We start from the raw sequence: 21,811 nt of genomic DNA on the forward strand, positions 1-21,811 counted from the left end.
GCACACACGTACATGGACTAAGGGGAAAAAACAAAAGAACATCCTAAAACAATTAACGAAAACAACAAAAGAACAATCTTCTAGTTACTGTTTTTTGTAACCAGCGCATCTGCATATGGAGGGCGAGCGCGAACTCACGTTGTCATTTTCAACAGTAGGACTCGGATTTAATAATTTAAGGACGAGTGAAATTGATAGATCTTCTTCCCAAATTCCTTCTTTATTTTCCTCCATCTATCTCCTGTTCCATTTTCACTTTCTTTTTAAACGTGCTTACGTCAGCCAGCGTTTGAATCCACGTATTGTTCGAATTTACAGTGTGGGACGTTGTAATGATTTATAAACGTATTTAATCGTTTTTTGTATCTAAGTTCATGATAAAACGTATTTATATTTAAACAATTAAATTTGTCTTACGAGTTATAATAGTTTCTTCGACAATTATTATAACTACTAACGTTATGAGTAAATTCTAAACTTGAGAATAATTGTCAAGGATTAATCGACAGATACGTTTAATCTTCTTTCATGTTTAAGCTTCTAAGAAAATTTAGTTGTATTTAAATAATCGTAATCCACTTTATAAAGTATATTCTCGCTTCTTTTTAAACGAAGCAACTTTTCTCGGATTATATTAACAACGCGGCATTTGTGAACCAGACATGGCTACACTCGTAACTTCTCAATTATGCTCATTCTCAAAAATTAACGATTATCCTTTTTAATCAACCAAACCAGCTGTGCAATGTTTACTATAAAATGCAACTCTATTTAGCGGAATAATTTGGACAAATTGATAATTCGTATGTATAACGAGATTGCGTTTATTGATCTAATTAATTAAATCGTATTCAGATAATCGGATACGTGCATTTACTCGCTCCTTTGTTAAGTTTTAACGCATTCTCTATCTGTATCTCGAACCCCACTCGATACGTAATATTTATATTTTTAGAACATACGTACAATATCGACATAGATACAAATCGCAAATTGAAACTCAGGAAATTTTAAAAACTAGTTACGTAATAACCCGCGTGGATACGTAGCTATAAATAAAAAACACTTTGTACGATAGTGAATTTGTAATTGAATTTCTGAACTGAGTAAACGTTAAGGAGATTATACGAAATATTAAATTAACGAAATAATAAATTAGAGTTATACATTTATTTCTCTGCGAAGCTTATTTTCCATATGTTTTCATCGCTCTGTTAAAGATATAAAATATAAAAGCAAATATAAAAACAGAGTCTTCCTAGAAAATGTAGAAAATGTACTATTAAAGGGGTAACACGTAGGAGATACTAACTCGCACAAACGATAAATCTTCTTCGAGTCAAACGTATTAATCAAAATTGCAAACGTCCGTATAAATCAAACGCGGTAACAACTGAAACGGCGAAACCTCGGCGAAAGTTCGACAAATGCAACATCGACGGACGTTTCTTCCCTGTGGATGCGTTTGAACTATACTCGAAGCGTTTAGAGAGACAAACTGTTGAAATTGCCAAATTGTTTCGAGTATTTAACGTGGCATCTCGCGGATGCAAGCAGTCTGCGCCTGTTTTTACGTTTCAAACGTTGGTGAATAATATCCTTGTTGGTCCATACGGTACATGCGTCTCTCACTGGGACTGCGTCTCGAAGACAGCCAACACGCGCAGTAGCTCGTAACACGGTTGGCAATATCCTGGAAGAGTGACACGCGCGTTTTCGTGGTCCGTGGCTGGCTCGTGACACTAAATCAGAGCCCGAGTTACGCGCCGACTAATTGTGAACCGCCTCCCTCCTCCTTTGCCGCCCCCGTGGAAACCAAATATAACTAAACGGAGCGAAACTAAACGGCCTGGCCGATTAACTTCTCCGCTGGCTGGCTACCACCGACAGCTCACTCTCGCCAGCCCTATTCTCGACTACCGCTCGTTCGAGCCGAACCAACTTTTTCTTTTCTTTTCTTCTCTATCCTTTTCTCCTTTTTTTTTTTATTTTCCTGTGGCGGTGGAGCACCCAATGTGAATAAATAACGCGAGGGAAAAGTATGCTGCTGTTAATTACGAGACAAAATAGTGCTTCGTCGGGGTTCTCGGGCTGTGAAGTGCGTTTTTATACGCGCGATTTTTCACGTACGCTTGTTGGGAACGAAAACACGAGTCTGCCATTCGAAACGATGTTTTGTCAGCGTGAATCGAATATTTTTACGCCGGCTACGCCACCGTTTGTTGTCGTTGATCAGTTGCAAAGACTGGTAGGTGTTTCTGTGCTTGTTCGATAGTTTTGTGCCTTCGGAAGTTACAGTGTATGTAGTTTACTTGTAACGTTCGTTGCATTCTTTCTCGCGACACTAAACGAACGACCGATACCAGTTGAACGATTCTCGCTTTTTTACTAAAATTCTCGAACATCGAAGTGGTCGATAAATGTTATACGCCGTAGAATGGAAAAGAGTATTGAAGAATTTGGTAATCGTAACACCAGCACGTAAATAAATCAGGAAAGTCACAAAAATGAAATCGGATAAGACTGGCTCGTATTGACCCAACATTTATTCAGCAGGACAAAGATATGGAAGAGAAGGATATATAAGTATCAAAAAACAGAAAATTTGTTTGGATAAAACGAGAAGAAATAGGAGAAATTGTAAGAGGAAAGACGGAATTCCAAAAGATAGAATTTTCCTTTAAAATTCTACGTCCATTGGCAATCAGGATGTTCGATTAGATCTTGCGGTTAGATCTCTGGAAAATGAAATCAAATAAAATTACCTCGCGTTAATACATATCTCGGTATAAAAGATTTATTAAGAAACTAAAAGAGGCGAAGATAAGATAATCCGCTTGGATAAGAAAAATAGACAAAAGGGCAGGATCGTTTACATTTTTTCAAATATTCGACGAACCTTTGCCTCGTTACTCTTCTTTCCCACTTTGCCGCTCGAGGGAACACCTTTGTCGTCTTAGAAGGGCCGAAACTGACCCCACGGGATTCCGGATTAGTAACGAAATAAGTTAGTAAATAGCGAAGCTTGCGGAGAGCTTAGACGATGTTGCAAGAGGGTGTGATGCGTTTTGCAGTATGGGCACAGGGCGACTTCCGGGACGAGGTGACCGGGGGTTTGGCGAGGCTCGATTTGACGGGTCACGGAGCTCACACTCCCGGTGGCAGCAACCCCAGTACACCGGGTGCGACACCCACGACACCCTCCGGTGGATTTTCTACCGCACAGCCTAGGTCCCGCACGAACACGACACACAGGCCGGATATTCGAAAAGGTACGCCTCGCCACTTTACGAGCAACTTCTCTATCGCAACCCCTTCCTCCCTGTTTATTCGTTTCACTAAATCAATTCGTTTGACGTTTCTCCTTTTTTTTCCAGTTTGTTTTTTTTAACGTTAACCTTCGTCGACGTTGCGCTTCTTCGTGATAGAGTGGTTCCGCTTAGATTCGTTTGTCTTCGAGGTGATTTGCTTCCACTTAAGTCGAAATTCCGTAACAATAGAAATTCGATTAAAAATTGTTGGATTTCGATGTAGACTATGTATTTAGACAATAGATGCGGAGTAGTTAACGAGAATAGCTCGTAACCAAGAGTGGTATAGAGGAGATAGATAGTTTAGCTCGCTTCTGCATGTTCTTTCCTCGTTTATGGTTATTTTCGACGAGTAAGGGGAATTCGTAGTTCGTGGAATTAGTATGCGTAGAATTAGTCGATGTACGTACGTGCAAGTTGTCGAAGAGACACGATTTAACAGTTTCACAGGTCTGTAGAATAATTCAACGAATGAAAACGTTTATCACAGAAAATATCACAGATGTACCGTTTTAAGATTTCGAAATAACTTTGAGCAAGTGTCGTTACTACGTGAGTTGGTGAAAGCAAGAACAAAAGATCTAGAATGAGAAACTATCGAATTTATCTTAAAGATAATTTGTCTTGAAAATATATTCGGTACTTTCGATCCACTTTTTCATGTATAACAGATTTTCCTGTATAACGTTACCGTATAACTTCGTCCTAACGATACTAACTAGCTTTTATCAACAAAAATGTGCTCGCGTGTTAAATCATCCAAAGCCAAGAAACTTTGTATTAATATCACGATCAAACACGTTCTTCTTAACAAAAATCTTGAAACAACACGCCTCTCTGATACGCTTACGTAACCCCGATCGATCAACTGAAAAGTTTATTTTAACACGATATTCTCAATCCATTAAACTGCTGTGCAAATAATACATACATAAATAATACAAATACATAGAGTCGCGTGTCATCTTTGCGCGAGGAAAGGCAAAGGTTCGCGCATCGATCAAGTAGGATAGCATGGAGATTCCAGCGGGAAACGATGCCGAGCTGCCGTCTCACGAACGACTGTGAAATCAAATGATAACAGAGAGTGCCGTTGTCGGGTGCAGCAGGAGAAAGACGAGGAAAATGCTGGCGTCGTTTGTTTGCAGGTTTGTTCGGCACTTAGCCGGCACTCTCGCAGCCGCCCCAAATCCCTGCAAATTGAAATATCTCCCGGAGTCTTACGGGCCTGGTTAACAACAAACCCCGGGGACGGATCTCACTTCACTCGTTGTAATCCCGAGACGAGGGCGAGGCCTCTCGTGCTCCTTCGACCGAGTCCACCACGTTCCTCTCATTCGCGTCAGTCAGCCGAGAAAGATGTTTGAATTCCACATACTTCGATGACTAACTCTCGTTTGGACGAATTAATTCCCTGAATTAATTGCATATAAATTGACCAGCTTCTCTTTTTTTTTCAATATCGCTTAAATTTGTTTTTAGTTTAGCCGATTATTTTGGGGATCGATCTTTATGAGAACTAGGATTATGATAACCGGAAGAAAGAATACGTTGTACTATGCATTGCTTTTACTGCTTTTATCATGGGGAAATTTCATTGTAAATTGCGGCCGAACTGAGGAAAAATTTGTGCGTCAAGGAGTCTGTATTTTGTAATATTGGCGAATGGAAAACGAGCCGAAATGAAATTGAAAGAAGAAAGGATTTGAAAGTTAAATTATTTCTTTGTTTAGACTTGGATTTAGCAGCTTGTAAGTATAACTAATCATTATATTAACTTTATTTCCTGACTATACTTCCTTTTTGCGGAATTCCCGTGTTTTCTTTTCTTCTTTCATAAATATTTAAAAGTTTTATATTCGTACGTTTTACTAATACGATTATATATCTTGTTTTTAGATATATTTTGACAATCATCTACTCCTTTTTTGAGAAAGTGTCGCAGCGCGTTGAAAATTCTTTGTCCGATAGTCTTTGTTTGGCGGAATCGAACTTACTGAAATCGTTCGTTTCTCCTACGAATTTAAATTCATCTTGAATAAAACACGAAGCAAATATTTTTCAACGATAACATCGGTGTTAAGGCAATTAACGATACAAAATGGCCTAAGAAGTATATCATTCCTTCAATCCCTGGTAACGTGTACTCTTTGTCATGCGACTAAAATATCTTGTTCCACGAGAACAGTAAAACTTCATGTACGACATTACAAACCTTGGTAGATTAGGATGATACTGAATAAATTGAAACACGGTGATAAAAAAAAGTCGAACGTTCTTCGTGACGCGACTTAGTTGGTATCGGAGCGACCTCGTGTTGGGTTGCCACCTCTGTAAATAGAAATGGTCGTCTTAGTTAGAAGATAGTTAGCGGCATCATCAGACGCAGTGATAGCGGTGCTCTTTGAAAAAAGAGGCAATCGATCACACGGTTGTCAATACGAGTAAGGGAAGCTGGCGATTTGCTGCCTGCGGAGTCAGGGGTGAAATACCCTCACCTGTCACTGTCACGGTCATGACAAACACATTCGTGTTATTCTCGAACGGCAGGGTCTAGCCATGGCAGAGATTACCGATCAAACGGTCTAATCGATCCATGATCGTCACGTCGTATAGTATTACACACATGTAGTATAATCTACCTATGTATCTCGATATCTAACGAGTTAGGCTATTAAATATTTTGTTGATGGATTTTGCCGAAATTAAGATTCAACAAGGTAATGTTCTTTCGCGAGTCGGTTCGCGTTTAGGTGGTCCCTTAATTAATTACGATTAATTACGAAAGCCTTTAAATATCGTAATGGGAAAAATGGGGTAAAGAGACAAACGACAGATATTTCGCTATGCTACGAGTGACTCACATTTTGTTGTTTCACGCGAGAAAGATCATTTCCCTCGTTACAACATCGAATGTGCGATTTATTCAGAATATGAGACTCGATTTATTAATCGTAATGGTACATCGAATTCTCGTAGTATAAGTGGCATGGTTTTCTGGAGAATGTGATATTTTAACACATTTCAGATGTTGCAACACCAACAGAGGTGAAACACGAATTGGGCGCCGGTGGAGGAGTGGTCTCTCCGGATGGCGTAGTTGGGGTAAATAACGCGGACGATAAGGATGGAAAGAAGAACAAACGTCAAAGGCGGCAGAGGACGCATTTCACGTCCCAACAACTTCAGGAGCTGGAGGCCTTGTTCATGAGGAATCGGTATCCGGATATGTCGACCAGGGAAGAAATAGGTCTGTTCACGAAGCTTCCCGAACCACGAGTCAGGGTGAGTGACGATTATTCCTGATTAATAGACCGCGATTTACTTTTATGCAGATTTATATTTTCACGAATATAAGTACAAGAAAAGAACTTAAACGGAATTTTGTTTCATCTGTGAAAAATTATAACGTTTACTCTTCTTTGAATATTTTATAGATCTCTGCATATTACATGCATTCTGTACACTTTTTCAAATTTTGTACAAATGCATAAAAATTCGCGGTCTACGAATTGCTTACGTTTCTCTGCGATATTGCTGAGAAATCCATTTCTGCGCTTTGCTGGAAGAAAAATATTCTCTATCGGTCTTCGATTAAATTCTTATTTTCAATAATATTTTTATGATAATCGAATGTTTTTAATTTCGTTTATTACGATTTTTGCAGAGAGAAGGATAAATATTTTTTCGAATCGTTTTAATTTTTCTAAATTAAAGAAGTATATTAATTTACCGAATTTTGGCTGCGAAGAAAGGAACGTTTATTTTTGCTAATTGTTCAACCGGTACTTAGAGTACGACTGTTGTTTCGATTGATTTACAATACATCACTAGAATACTCGGGGACTAAGCGAGTTTATCTTGCTTACAGCGCTACTAATAAAAAATTAATCTTACATTGCGAAACATGGTGCAGTTTGATAGCAAACGACTATTACGCAGTGTTCATATGTATACTTATATTAAATAACCATTACGAGAGTTAAAAGTTAAGACGCGATATTTCCATAATTTACTATACGTAATATAAAATTCTATTCTTATCAAAAAGTGACAGCTTTCTTATACTATAGAATGAAATTTGATCGTAACGAAAGATTGATAACTAGATGAAAAAACGTCATTTAGTATCACGATAAAAATATTCTTATGCAAAATGAGTCAATTCCAAATACAATATTTAAGTCAGTAATAAGTCAACTTGCATTGACAGCAAAATAATATTCGTATATTATCAGTAATAAAGAACAGTATAAGAAAGTATTCATTTAAATAATTAATATCGATAAATAATCGTGTTAAGCGCTATTTAATCGGTGAATCCAGACACTTTGCAAAAAATCTAATTTCATCGAGCACTAAATAATCGCGATTATTCGAATGATTTGCAAGATTTCTATTTGAATTAAACTTCCTATAAATTTCCATCAACGAGTCTATCGATTTCGTGACTAATTATTTTTTACGGAACGCACATAATCGTACAGATAATCGATAATTTTTGATGAATATTTCGTTATTGCGTGAAGGTAACGCATCGCTATCAGCGTTTTCTCGCGTTATCACCGGTTGAGCGAACGTCTATCGATCATGCGTCTAATTTCGGACAAACAAGTTTCGAAGAATGGAAATTCATCTATCTGCGTCGATGCATTGTTTTTCCTCGTTGTGAACGGAGTTGCTCGACTCATTCTGAAAGATCCGAGTCAGAGCTCGAACACGAATCAGGGTGACGTGAAATCGAGTTGATCGAAGTAGCAACAGAAACTTACAATGGGCGCATTGATGCGTTGAAGTATCGATTACAAAGGCAACAATTCATGCTCTTACTGGCCGATACCTCGAGGTCTCGCCAGTCTCGCGTCTGCAGACATGGCTCGTGACCGGAAAATGCCATTTCTTTGCCCACCGAACCTGATATTTTTGAGAAGTAGGCGGTCAATTTTTCTGCTTGTCTTACGCGTCTGATGTGTGAAGTTCAACAACGAGAATTTCAAACGTTAGTCAGTGAGAAATATGAATATCAAGGAAAATCTTAAACTAATGGAATCGAATACGCGACCAGCTGCTTATTAAAACTAATATACATTCTACTTTTCTATTTGTAGATTTCTGGAAGGTGATTTAATTTCAGTTAATACAAATATGTCTCTCGATTTTATTCATTCCGTACGACTGAACCAAGCTACAGTTTTGGTTAACTACATATATATAACAAAATATATATAACAAAAGCGACTAAACTTACGTATTATATCGTATCAATATTAAAATCGATAATTATTGGAAAAATATTTTGCAAGTAATTAAGAAGAAAACTTCGCACGTTTAATAGTCGCGGAGATAAAAATTCTTCTGTGAAAGTAATTTTCGTAAGGATCGTCAGAGTCTGTAAGCTTTAAAAGTCTATACTTTTTAACCAATTTGCCGTAGCTACACAAGTCCGATAAAACTCTTTCACTACTCCGTAACACATTATAAAACGTTCTTCCGTTATCTAACTCATCGCATCGCGCTCTAAAAAAATAAAAAAAAAGCACGACACCGAGCAAATAAATTCATAAACTTAAATATCGAAAGTTACGAGAAATCCTGAAAGGAAAAATAATATCGAAAGGACCGGCAAAGTAAGCCTTCTGTATCGTGAACGAAGAAAAAATTCATCGCCAGTCGTTTCGGGGTAAAACGCGAGCAAACGAGACGAATCCACGTCTCGTTGCACAATTTGAGTTGGATCAAGCGACCGGGACATGCTTCTCGACTTGACAATCCTCGCGGTTTCGTGCGTTTCAGCAAGGCTTTTAGGAACGGTCATATCAGTGGATGAGAGCTCGGACGAGAAACATAGGGATCGAAAGAGAAACAGGGATGGAAGTGGGCAGGTATGAGGTCACGTGAGGTTGCGCAGCTCACAAGGGAAGCTTTGCGCCGGTAAGCCCTTCTGGATTTATAGAACCACACAGAGCATGGCACGGTATTCCCGCCACGCCGCTATACGCCATGTACCAAAATTCTGCGGATCCCAACTATCGTGCAACCACCGATGCGTTCGCGAATTTTAACGTTTTCATCGAGGCACCGCTTTGCTCGCTTTCTTTCGTTTGGCTTTGACGCACGGTTAACGGTAGTCGAAGTTGATCATCGAATAAGGAATTACGGGAAAACGTTACAGGAGAACTGATATCAGAGCATAGTGCGTACCATATCCTACTCGTGATGGGTTATTACATTTCAAAATTCGGAAAAGAAGAAAAACGAAGTATAAGAATTTTATGCGGTCTTTTAATATGGTCTTTCGATACTTCAAACTCTTCGAAGGAAAAATAATTCATAACGAGCGGTAGTTTGTGAATGTTCTTCAGAATATCGTTTAGAGGTTTCGAAAATACCGAGAATATATTTCACTCTTGCAAACACGTAATTATATATAATGAAATCAAGAGGGCAAGTAGAAAATGGTTAATTTGTACTGCAATTTGCGCTAGCTGTTTTGTAATAAATTATATTTGTTACTAGTGTTTACATATTGATCGATCAAATTCCAAGTACATTACATTTCGTATCGTTTGGCGGTACTTTCATACTCGCGACACGTATTTGTTACTATGAAGATAAAACTTAGAACCCGATAAACACATACTTTATAGCATAAAATATAGATATATGCATATACTTTCTGTAATCACCGCATATACATAAAAATTTCCTACGATAAACTGTTCAAATACTTTCGCAAGTTCGGCAAGTACAAAAAGCCTGAAATCTTCGCGTTAACCTTATGGATAGACTACTCTCAAAATTTTCAATTTATCACACGAATCGCGTGTGGCAAAGCACGGTACGTGTTCCCGTCAGTTCAGCGTGGAACGCGAGGCGAAATCGCGCCTACGGTACGAACCGCGATCCTTGTCGGATCCATTCAACCGTGCTTTCGCGCTGTTGTGTCGTCCTTCGGTGGAAAGTTCTACGTGACACAAACCTGCAAACGGCGGAATTTACGCGAATCGATTCCGACGCATTTAGTCAATTCTAGCCGCGGCATTACGCTTAATTAATCCCGACGCAACATTTAATGCTTGCCGATAAATGCGCGAAAGCTTATCTATTTTGTCCACGGATTTGCCGGTATTTCAACCGATATCTGAATGGGGTGGTTCACGACCTGAGGCGAAATCGTTCGAAAGAACAGGCTGATTCGATTCGTTTGATAGGATATTTCCTGATAATGCTTCGTTTGAATTGGTCAAGTTTAAGTCGTTTGAATTTAAGTAGAATTGGTCAGGTGTGCCACGACGAAGGTAATAGCGTTTTTTATAGCGATTGTTTACTATAAAATAGATGAAACCGCTCGTTCGTAAAATTACATTCTCCCTTGCTTTATAGTTTTTCTTTTGTATCACAAATTACGTTGGGATTATAAACAATACAACGATTATTTTCTGTAAAACGAATAATAATATACGTTCGTAAAAAGCGTATAACAGTCTACATATACGAAGGTTATATTCGCATATAATAGCAAACAATTTGCATTATAAAAATTCATAGAACTGGGCTGGTTCTTTGTTATTTTATGCTATTTGTTTTATCGCTGCGTAATTTATATCACAACAACGGAAATTTATTATCGGTGCTTTCACATTTTTTCTCGGTGATTTATATGTTTCTCATATACCCAGGTAGCTTTAAAACTAGATAATCCAATTTTTAAATGAAATCTCAGCACGCGTTAAAATATATGTAGGTTTATATTTAAAGGGAATCTATTCCAAGACGATCGGTTACGTTTATTATAAGAAATTTGGCAGCCGAGAATAATATCGTGACTCGGGTAATTATTAAACTAAAGGTATAATAACTTTGAGCGTTGAAATACGCGAGTAGATTCAAAGTCTCAAAATCTTGATTTACTTAACTATAGGATTATGAACATTATGAACTAACTAACGGATCGCTGATTCGTAGATTCACGCTCGACTCGGTAGAATCGCAAATTTCGGCCGCGAGATGTTCCGCAATAAAGCAGTTTCACAAATTACCTGACCGTCGTCAGTTCGCAGAAACCAAGGAATAAGAAATGCCACAAATTTCATCCTATTCGACGGATTCGATTTTCACCTTGCCGTCGCTTCGGCGCCACTCCGACGATTCACAGTCCTCGATTACAGCAGTCTATTCCGGCGCGTAAAAGATCCAGATGCAGACGTTGTGTCTGCAGAACGAGTCGCAAGAAGTATAGAAAAAGGACGACACGGTGCAAGCAGGGTGCAAGGCGTGCAAGGTTGCAGAGAAAGAAAGAGAGGATGAGAGAGGAGAGAAAGCGCGAGAGGATAGAGAGAGCTGGGTAGAGTTATCTGCAAAGAGGCAGGCGTATGTTTCGGTCGGTGGCAGCAGAGCGCGGCTGTCCGAGATAATCCGCCGGTGATTAAGACCATAAATCCATCGGCGGATTAGTATGGTTGCACCGCACACCGCGTGGCGGCGTCGTTGCACGGGACTCTCTGTATGCTGCAGCCTCCGCTATAGTACTGCGAACGTGCATCTCTCCCTTTCTTCCTCCCTCTCTATCTCACCCTCGTTGCAGCCCCTTCCTCTCGCTGCCCTTCCACTCTCTCGGTGCATTCCCACTGTTCCTATCTACCTCTATCGGTTCGGTATCGTTCTCGCTTCTTTCACCACCCTCGCGACGGACACACGTCGCCGATTCGTGTGTTGGTACACCTGCTGGAGGAACAGAGGAAGCGTACAGCAGACCGACAGAGTTAAAGCGAGGTAGAAAACGCACACGCGTAATGTACAAAGAGAGATAGAGAGAGAGAAGGGTTAGAGAAAGGCAGATAGACGAGTAGAGGGAACGAGAGGGGCCGAGCTTACACGCCATGGGAATGGGAAATGGGACGCCACGGAATATAGGTGGACACTAACCGGTATGAGAGTGAGGATTACCGGGTGTCATCCGTATTCGGCCGGGTTAGCGGCTGTCAGCGGCCAATGCCATCGCTATATATCAATTATTACCTTTGCCATTGCAACGGCCGGTTGCATTCCGATGCACGCGTTGCGCCGTACTGCACTGCGGTCGTCCGGTTGCATATCTCTTCCGTAGACCGATTTGCATCCGGTATGCGAACGCTTTGACCCTCCCCTCTCTCTCGCCGCCCCTGGATGAACCGCGACTCGCCTTCGTTTCACCATTTACCTCTCTGTCTCGCTCTCTTTTTCGCGCCAAGGCACACTGTACGACTGTCGCGCTCCAACGCGAATTCCGGTTATACGCCGGGGTTTAACGTCTAACCAGCTGTTGGCAGGCCGAGCCCGCCACTTGCCAGCTCGTAAGTTCTCGTGTGCACAAAGGCTCAACGCCGGCTGTCTTCGGGATTTCGCGGCGAACGCCGCCTGATTCCAGCGCACCGCTCTCGCGTTATGAAGCCTTTGCTGCGGCCGAGCAAAGATCTCCAGATTAACGGACCAGTGATTGAGCCTGTAATGGCGCGGATATCTGTTACGGTGATACGCGGGATTTAGGGATAAGCAAGACGAGCTTTTCGACCGCTTCGTTTGATTCAGGGACAGCTCTCACCGCAACAGACACACTTTTTCAGGAAAAAACAATTTTTAGCGACCGAGGCCAGTCTGCTTTCGGGATTTCCTTGGATACTTTTTCCGTCCGAATGCGTCGAGGCTTTTCAAGTTGCAGGAAAATAAAAGTTTAGTATTCGTGTAGAATTTAGGGTATATTCGTACATTTTTTAAATACCTGTTAGATATATATATATAATATATGTACCTATGTTCATTAATGATTATGTTCATTTAATTATGTTCATTTAATAATTTGTTACAAAGTGTTTATTCAATTATATGTATAATATTATATGAATGACGCATTCGTTTAAATATTTCATTAATGAGGTCGAAGTACTTTATTTCGTAAATACAAAAAGTAAATATTACTTATAACTGAATTAAAAGCGTCAAGTAAAATAGTCTGAAATATATTGAAACAATATGTTGAAATATCTTACTCTTCTTATCGAGATTTCCTGCTATTCTGTATAGCATTAAAATTTTCACGAACCACGGATACCTTAAAATAATCGTAGTATGTATATTAACATTTGTAAATTCTGAAATTTGTTCATTGTATTCCATGACTTAATAACATACACACAAACACCTTCGATCACCGCTTAAAACGAAACGTATCTTCCCAAAAATTGTTTATAGCATCCACATAATCTCGAATTTGTAGAGCGTAAAATCTAATGATTCGGTACAAAAGAAACACTTTTGTCCGACAATCATTTAAAAACGGAGGTATTGTTCTAAAAACGTTGTATAGGTAATACTTTTATATAATATTGATTATCTCTTTTAAAGTCGGATTTGCCGCGCAGTGATCCGCGAAACCGAAAGTTCTCGCGTTGTGAATGCAACTTCGTGAATTCGGGCGAACGTATTCTTTGATGAGACGATATGATGGTTGTATCGGAGATTTCGAGGCACGGTAAATCGATTGCGAGCTGGTACGCTGTAAATCGCGCGCGAAGTTAATACCGTTGCGGACGGGGTTGGAAAACGTCGAAGGCCGCCATGCGTGATCTGCGATATTCCGTTGGTGGATTACCAGCGTGAATATTAACCTTTTACGGTGAATTGTAGTCCCGAAGTAACGTTATCGAATTTCCGGATTTATTTTCCGCGGCTGCTCCACGGAATATCGTCCGATATTAAAACCAACGTTGGCCGTATATATAGAGGACCGATTAAATTTGCACGATTTCTTGATATGGATTTTAGCGTTGTCGGCTGGTATACATGGATAGTTAATATAATAGACAGTATTATGATTATGATATTGGTATCTTTAGTCGATAAGATTCGTGTTACAATATTTGATTTGTGGTCGAAGTAAAATATAATAACTGAGAATCTATTGTACTAATATAGCGTGTTTCTAAAATGAGGAGAAAGAGAAGAAACTGAAAGTACATGATGTATAGCTATAGTGGTAAAGGACGAATCAATAATTGAATGGTAAAACGTGCTATTATCGAATAAATTCAAAGTTTCTAAAATTCTATTATCAGATGATTTAAGGATTAAAAATATCTGCCGGAAAATGAATTAAAAATAAAAGATTCTATTATTGACGCATCAAGGATCGAGTAAGTAAGAAACAGGAGTGAAATAACGCGCAAAAGATATGGAAATGCAAACATAATTGTACGATAACAAATTTTTGGAGAATTTACAAATTCGACTAAGGGGTATTATTTCCACGATCGTTTCGAACGAGCATAAACGTTTAAAACATAAAGTAATAAATTTCTCGATAGGAAACATTAACACGAAAGATAACAAACGTGACGAGAAATTTTTCTCAAATATATTTAATCAGTTACACGCGCTTGTACTCTGAGAGATAGCGATCTAATGAATCTAATTAGATTATCATTCTGTGGAATAATTTACAATTGATAAACTAGAAAGGAACACATCATTCATTACATTACACAATTAAAGATCATATTCTGCGCCAGATATTTCATATCTTCCATTTATAAAATTCAAAGTTCAAAATGGCACAGATGTAACGATAATTGCAACTAATCAATCCACCTTCCGGTGATAAGTGTTTCACGGAATTCTTTCTTATCGCGAAAATATGTAGACATAATCGCTAATCAGTGACGTTGAAAATCCTTGCACGAACCACAAAAGCATTATTTACAAACATTAATATATACGTACAAAAGTTGATATAGAAAGGAGTGGGATAAGTCCAAAGGCGTTATTTTACTAATTTATAAAGTACGAGTATTGATCAATTTTTCCGTAAGCATAGCAAGTAACTTGGCTAATAAACGTCACAACCAAATTTTACAAATTACAATCATTCGATACGACTTACAATTTGACGATATATTGTGACATTAAAAGTAATGTTTTATAATTTTGATGTGAACAAAATATAAATGTATAGATACATGAATTAATAATAAGGTAACCAAATACGATTGATCTTTTATATGAATTAATTGCACGCATTTATAGTGAGAACGACAAAGAACAAAATATTTCAATAACTACTCTTCGAGTAACAAATCTTAAAACGGTCCTCGAACGATTTTTGAAGAAAGAAAAATACGAAAAGGAGACCACAGCAATTTGAATCTACCTGGAATTTATTACTTTGCTTCGTAGATAGAGTCTGTAACGTCTGTTCGTAGTTTGTAACATTGAAATTCGTCCAATTGTTACTGGAAATCGGTTTGGCCCGGATCGAATAATGGTCGAACTCCTCCGGAACAACGTGCAAGCCAAAAAAGAAACAGAACCATCGTAAACCCTTTCGTCGCGGAAACAGGTTCCAGACAATCTTCGAAGCGATCGCGTTAACGACAGATACGGTTTCTGACTGTTGGGACGCGGAACGAAAGAAAACAGAGACTAAAAAGAGGAAAAAGAACGGAAGAGAAAAAAAGGGGGTGGATGCATTGAATTCGACGCGAATCGATAGCGCGCGTAACGCAATGAGCCGTAACTATTTATAAATTACAAAGGAATGGAGGAAGCACGAGAGCTAGCTGGGACACGGCATTAAAAATCACGTGTTCCGCTTGAGCTCATAATCTCGTATAATCTTTTGCAAAGTTGTTAATACTCGCGGCTTACGGGTGTTAATTTAATATCCATACAGGTACGCCAACATTGAATATCCGAATCCCACTGGCTGCAGCTGTACAGTCCACTACCACAACGATAAAAAAAATCCATAAAACTGCTCACACCAAGAGAGAGCTAGCTGGCTTCCCATTCCATGTCGTACGCCGGCTCATATGCCGTTTGTATCGTTCAGTGTTGCCCTCCGGACCACTTTAATACAAACGATAATACTCGCTTCCGTCGCTTTCCCTTCTTTTCTTTTTTTTTTTTTTTTTTTACCCAATCCTTTCCCCTTGGTCGCAACCGTCAAGAATTCGTCCGATAACGCTGACTAATTTCAATCTTTTTTTTTTATTTTTATCGACGCATGAAGAGTGCTATCAATTATGGGTAATATAATTGTAATGGCATCTTTTATATCGTGTCGATCGTGTATCTTTGATTTTTAAATTCTCCATGGGTGAGTGGAGAAATTATTGGTTTCGTCTCATCCATTCTTTTCTTTCCTTCGATTCGCTAAAAATTCGTAAACAATCGAACACAAGGGAATATTGATACGTCAACTGTAAATGTCAAATGGTAAATTGTAATAGCAGAATTGTATTGTATTTTATTAAGTTATATGCGATGCTTCTTTGATTTTTTTCCGTTCTAGTTCGTTGAAAGTTTGCAAATAATCAGTAATAATTTGTAAAATACATTATACATTACTATATATATATTTATATTTCTATTTAAGCAATATATATATATGCTTATGTACGATGATGTAGACAAACATAAAACATATTATACGGTTCATGTATATTTTTTTAATAATAGTATTGCATAATGCGTAGTTCATAACACAATTGCTCTTTTAGTATGTCTTTTACGTCTGAATAATAAAAAATTTACTTATGAACTCGTTGGTCCATATCAACTTTTAATTTAGGATCATTTTGTTAAACGTTACCAATCTTAGATATTTAAAACGATAATGACCCGACAGCACGGCGCTTCATTAATTAATAGATCTAGTAGATTAGATATGTATGATAATATCTATTTCTATCTTTCCTTTTCTATTTTCTATCTCTAGTACTCTTTCGCTCTAGTACTTGTCTAGCTCTAGCACGAAAACAATTTGAAAGATTGAAAATACATTTTGTTTCGTACTATCAATTTCTCTTACATTCAACTTATATTTCGTTTTATTATTTTCGCTTTATTTATTTTTTTATTATTTTTATTTATTTTATTATTCAATTATTAGAAAGTTACTATTTAATTATTTTATTGCTATTTACATTTTAAATTTCTACTTTATTCGATGAAATCGATCGAATCGTATGAACTTTACGATAGTCATCTTAAAATCGTACGTCTATGTTATTGTGGAAGATCAGATATTTACGACAAAAACCAAAGTATTTTATCAAAAACACAAGATAACTATCATAGTCTCCTTTAAGTCTTTAAAAAGATCGTAATATGTTGCAGTTGCGTTCGATATAGTCTCGATAGTTGCGAGTATTCTCAATTACGTGAAAATGCTTTCAAACTATTCGCTAAACCAGATCTTGCGCTGTCGTCTTTCGGAAGATTGTTTCGTCGTCTTGGCTACGATCCAACAAAGTTGTCTCGTTGTCCGCGGGATTTTGAAACTTTTGGAACTGTCACGCGATTTCATGATAGATATTCTCATTTAAATCTAATTAATTAAGTTTCCCTTCAGTCCTAGAGACACTTCATCGATCCAAGTTATTCCGTAAACATTTTAACAAAGTCTACAAAGATCTATCGGACCCTTAACATCATATAGGAAAACCATTCTTTCATACTATATTTATGTAATACTTTATATATCAAATCACTATGTAAGTGATATACGTAGCCAAAAATTTATAAGCTATACTACCTCTCCCGCCAATCGTGTTAATCATTCGATGTTAATCAATCAGTGCTGCGAATACGATAGCGATTTCTATTCTTTCGCAATGGATTCTTAAGTACGAAGTACTCCATTATTAAAAATTTAATTAAACAGCCAATATGATTAAACCTGAAAATCGAAACCTCGAACAATTGTTCGCTCAATCCTAGCTCCACTTTGATCGAAATGTGCTATAGACCTTTATTTCCATGCAATTATCAACAATCAAATATTCTCCAGATACAGCCAATATTCACACATGACAAATCTCTTCTGTAATAAGATTTTTCATAATGACAAAGTTGAACGATGACCAAAGGCGATCCTCCCTCGTATCCAGTCCTGACAACGCGATTTCGCCGCACGCAGCCGCATATTCATAGCAATTCTTGTGGATATACGCGCGCGTGCGCGACCAACCGTGCACACATATTCACGTGAACACGATACAAGTACGAACTGGCTCCCTCTACGTAGGATGTAGCCATTCCGGCTGATCCATCTCGCCGTTATAGTGAGATTTATGGAGACGGTACCGTTGGAAACTGAGACTGCCTGTTCTGGAGGTGGGAGGGACGAAAAGGGGTGAGAAGAGGAATAGCGAAAATATGAGAAGAAAAGGGAAGGAAGGAGCGTACGAGGGTGGTATAAGCACGCGTGAATGCATGAAAGCGGCCAGGATGGCGGACAGTGTCGAAAAAAAGACGATCGCAGAATTGGAGGATGAGACGAAGGATAAAAAGAATTTGTGCTAGGAGCCATGATGCTTCTTTGCCGTATCCTAGTGGATACGGTTCTTCGTTCGAGAATATTTGGCCATGAAGATATACTTGGATAGGGTGCAGTTACTCCTATTGAGTTATATCTCCTATTTTTCTACTATTCTCTTTTTAGAATTAGCGAAACAGACGGATTTCTTGATAAATATTTCAAAGTTTGAGATATACAAACAAACAACTCTGGGAGAGTTAAAAAGTAATTCTTTCAAGTTCAACCGAGGTGCGAGTAAATATTTCAGTCTGATATGTAATCGTTATATTTATTAAACGTTTACGTTCCACCTTTATCATCCATTTTTCACGTCTTTTTCAATTAATAACACCAACAATTTGAAAAATAGGATACAAGAGCCAATATCTTCGTAAATGCCCGACAAGCAAGCTGTCTCTAAAAACTGCCACGGCAATCGTCCAAAGCGATGTCCCTTCGAGCTCGTCAAAGATGTATAGAACTGAAAAAGTGGCGGCATCGGGCGAATAAGTAGCGGACAGATTTTCACGGCCCTAAAATCCTCTCGGAGTTCCCCGTTATCCAACGAGATTTCTTCGCGAAATTTATTTTTAACGAAGTGCTGTCTCCAGACGTCTTTGGCCGTCGTGAAATAACCATATTCGTTAACGTGTTTCTGCTACCATTACGAAACGTAAAGAACGAGACGTAAGAAACAGCCAGTCGAAATCGGATAAAGCCGAAGGCAATTATATTTTCAAACGTTTCAAAGTTTCTGACGTTGTCGTATTTACATATTTTCGCCGCAAAAAGATATGCGTTCAACGACAAAAACCAAATCACTCTACACGTATACCTACTTAATTCTGCTCTGATTTTCGAACACCTTATATCTCAATTTCCCTTTAGTCTCTCAGTTCTTTGGCATACGGTTGAAGCGAGAAATCACACATAAAAATAATTATTCTTTCGCGTTCGTCTGTCCACAGACAGACGTATCTACTTCCCTCTGGTACACGGTACAATAGCTCACGCGCTACACTGCTAATGAAATTTCTGAAAGTTTCGTACAACACACGCAGTAAAAAATCATAGGAATTTCCTATAAATTTTTGAATACTTTCGTCAGCTACTGTACCTATTATCTATGGGATATAAGTAGATATGTCCGTTCTCGGACAGTCAAACTTTATTACGTTAATAAAGAAGACGCTGGAAAGTGGTACATACGAAGGTATCCTCTGAGACCTATATAAAGGAAGAAACCAATTTTTAAACGAATACATGCATGAAATAACGCCTTAGCCGCGACTAGAAACATCCACAACTTACGCGAACCACCGTACGTCAGCAAAGTATTTAGATCTTTCAATTTCACCATATTACTACGAAGGCTACATTTACAAAACCATATACTGCGCTATAGCCGCTCGAAATAAAATTGCGCGATACTGGATTTTGAGGCAAAGCTATACTCTATCAACTCTGACTCTACTTCCGATACACAAATACCGTTACTCTGGTGAAAAGATGCGTCTTGGAAGGAAAGAGCAACGCGTAGTCGTGCATGGACCAGGGGTCCCGTAGATTTCGAGGTCGTAGGTGTGCGCATATGTCGAGTAGACGGAGGGATGGTGGATAATATAATGATGGCGTCGGCTGGGCAAGGAGGGGCGGGGCTACGAGGGGATCAATATTATCCTCCTCCACCTCCACCTCCGCATTTTCCTCTGCCGTTCCCCTCTCTTCACCGACGACCAACCTTCCCTCTGTGTTCCCCTCGTTCCCTTCTCGTTCCTCCTGTTCTCCACCACCATCGTCGTCTCCACCCTACAACCGTCGACCTTCTCTCCCTTCTACCGACGTTCCTCCTTCGCCTCCTCGTCCTTCTCTCCGACCGCGACGTCTCCCGTCTTACGAATCGAATTGCTGGGCCGACGCGACGCGACGCCTCGCTACGTTCCGACTCGCGCGTATGTATGTATGTATGTGTGTGAACGTGCGCGCGCGCACTTGTGTGTATGGAAGTAAGTACTTACATACATGCGCACGTTGTACACACGTGTTTGTAACTGTGGCTTCGAACGCAGATTGTTTATCACGATAGGAGGCACAAGCGATTCGTTGATCGCGAGCAACGACTTTTCAATGCTCGGCTAGTTTTTTGAGTATCGCTGGATCAACGCTGATTTCGAGTAACTGCAGAGCTTTCTGAACGAGGCTGTGAATGGCTCGCAGTGGGTTTTCTGGTATTATGGTTTCATAAAGGCAAAATTCTCTGCAAAAGTCGGAGGGAACTCGAGATTTTAGAAATATGTAGGAGTTTGCGCGCCTGCGAGGAGAGGAGTTTTAATTGCTTATATTTGTTGGTATTTGATAGTTGAGAATTAATAATTCGTTGCAACGATACGACACCGACGCGGAGGTATAGTAACGTATGCGATATAATGATATAGCGACGAATAAATAAGACACAGATTTAAAAGATTCAAGTAACATGTAAATTCTGAGCGACACGATGCTTTGATACTAAGAAAAACTTTTGGGAATCGTGTCGAAAATTTATTTTTCCGTAAAACGTACTCTGACAGTAAATTAATTAGGTCGTCAAATTTTTACAACGTTTTCGATTATTGACTCTGTGTGATTAGGTTCGAATGTAATCTTAAATTAAATTGTAACGTAACTTTGATATTAAATAATTTAACTTTTTTCTATTGTATCGATTAAGAAGATGTATTCGATTTAATAAATCGAATGCCGTATTTTTATTTTCAGTTCTGTTCGTTTATCTAATTTTCTTTCGTATAACAGGTATTTGTACGTAATACTTGAAGTTATTTTCTAAATAACCGAAACAGTTTGCGATAAATATCGTTTTATTCCTACTTTGAAAAACGTGTAGATATTTTTTGTATTGTTTTCAGGTAGTAATACGAATCACATCGATATTTGTGTTTCAAACGCATTCTCTCGACTAAATATATTTGGTTTTAAATTTTAAAAATACAATCTCCCGCGTCGTTTGTTCGGAATTACAAGCATATTCGTTTTACATAACGTTTATGTAGCACGAAGGCGAATGTAAAATTTAAAAAGAGGATTTTCCGCTTGTTCCGTTTTATTTTTATTATATCCCGCAAAAGTTTCTACCAACAATCTGCTCTTTTATCCATAAATCTATAAT

General features: G+C 38.6%; 1 protein-coding gene across 5 annotated transcripts in view; it reads left to right on the forward strand.

Moving 5' to 3' along the window:
- The window catches only part of LOC132909898 (pituitary homeobox x), a 46,568-nt gene that overhangs the window by 18,711 nt on the left and 6,046 nt on the right, over positions 1-21,811 (forward strand). For 2 of the 5 annotated variants that reach the window (XM_060965114.1, XM_060965115.1), the window contains exon 2: positions 6,358-6,596. In XM_060965114.1, coding sequence (XP_060821097.1) covers positions 6,358-6,596 — 239 coding nt within the window. Of the gene's footprint in view, positions 1-3,074; positions 3,273-6,339; positions 6,597-21,811 lie in introns of all 5 variants that reach the window. The other 3 variants (XM_060965111.1, XM_060965112.1, XM_060965113.1) reach the window with 3 other exon arrangements.

This window comes from Bombus pascuorum, chromosome 8 (assembly GCF_905332965.1).
Source record: "Bombus pascuorum chromosome 8, iyBomPasc1.1, whole genome shotgun sequence".
Classification (NCBI taxonomy): domain Eukaryota; kingdom Metazoa; phylum Arthropoda; class Insecta; order Hymenoptera; family Apidae; genus Bombus; species Bombus pascuorum.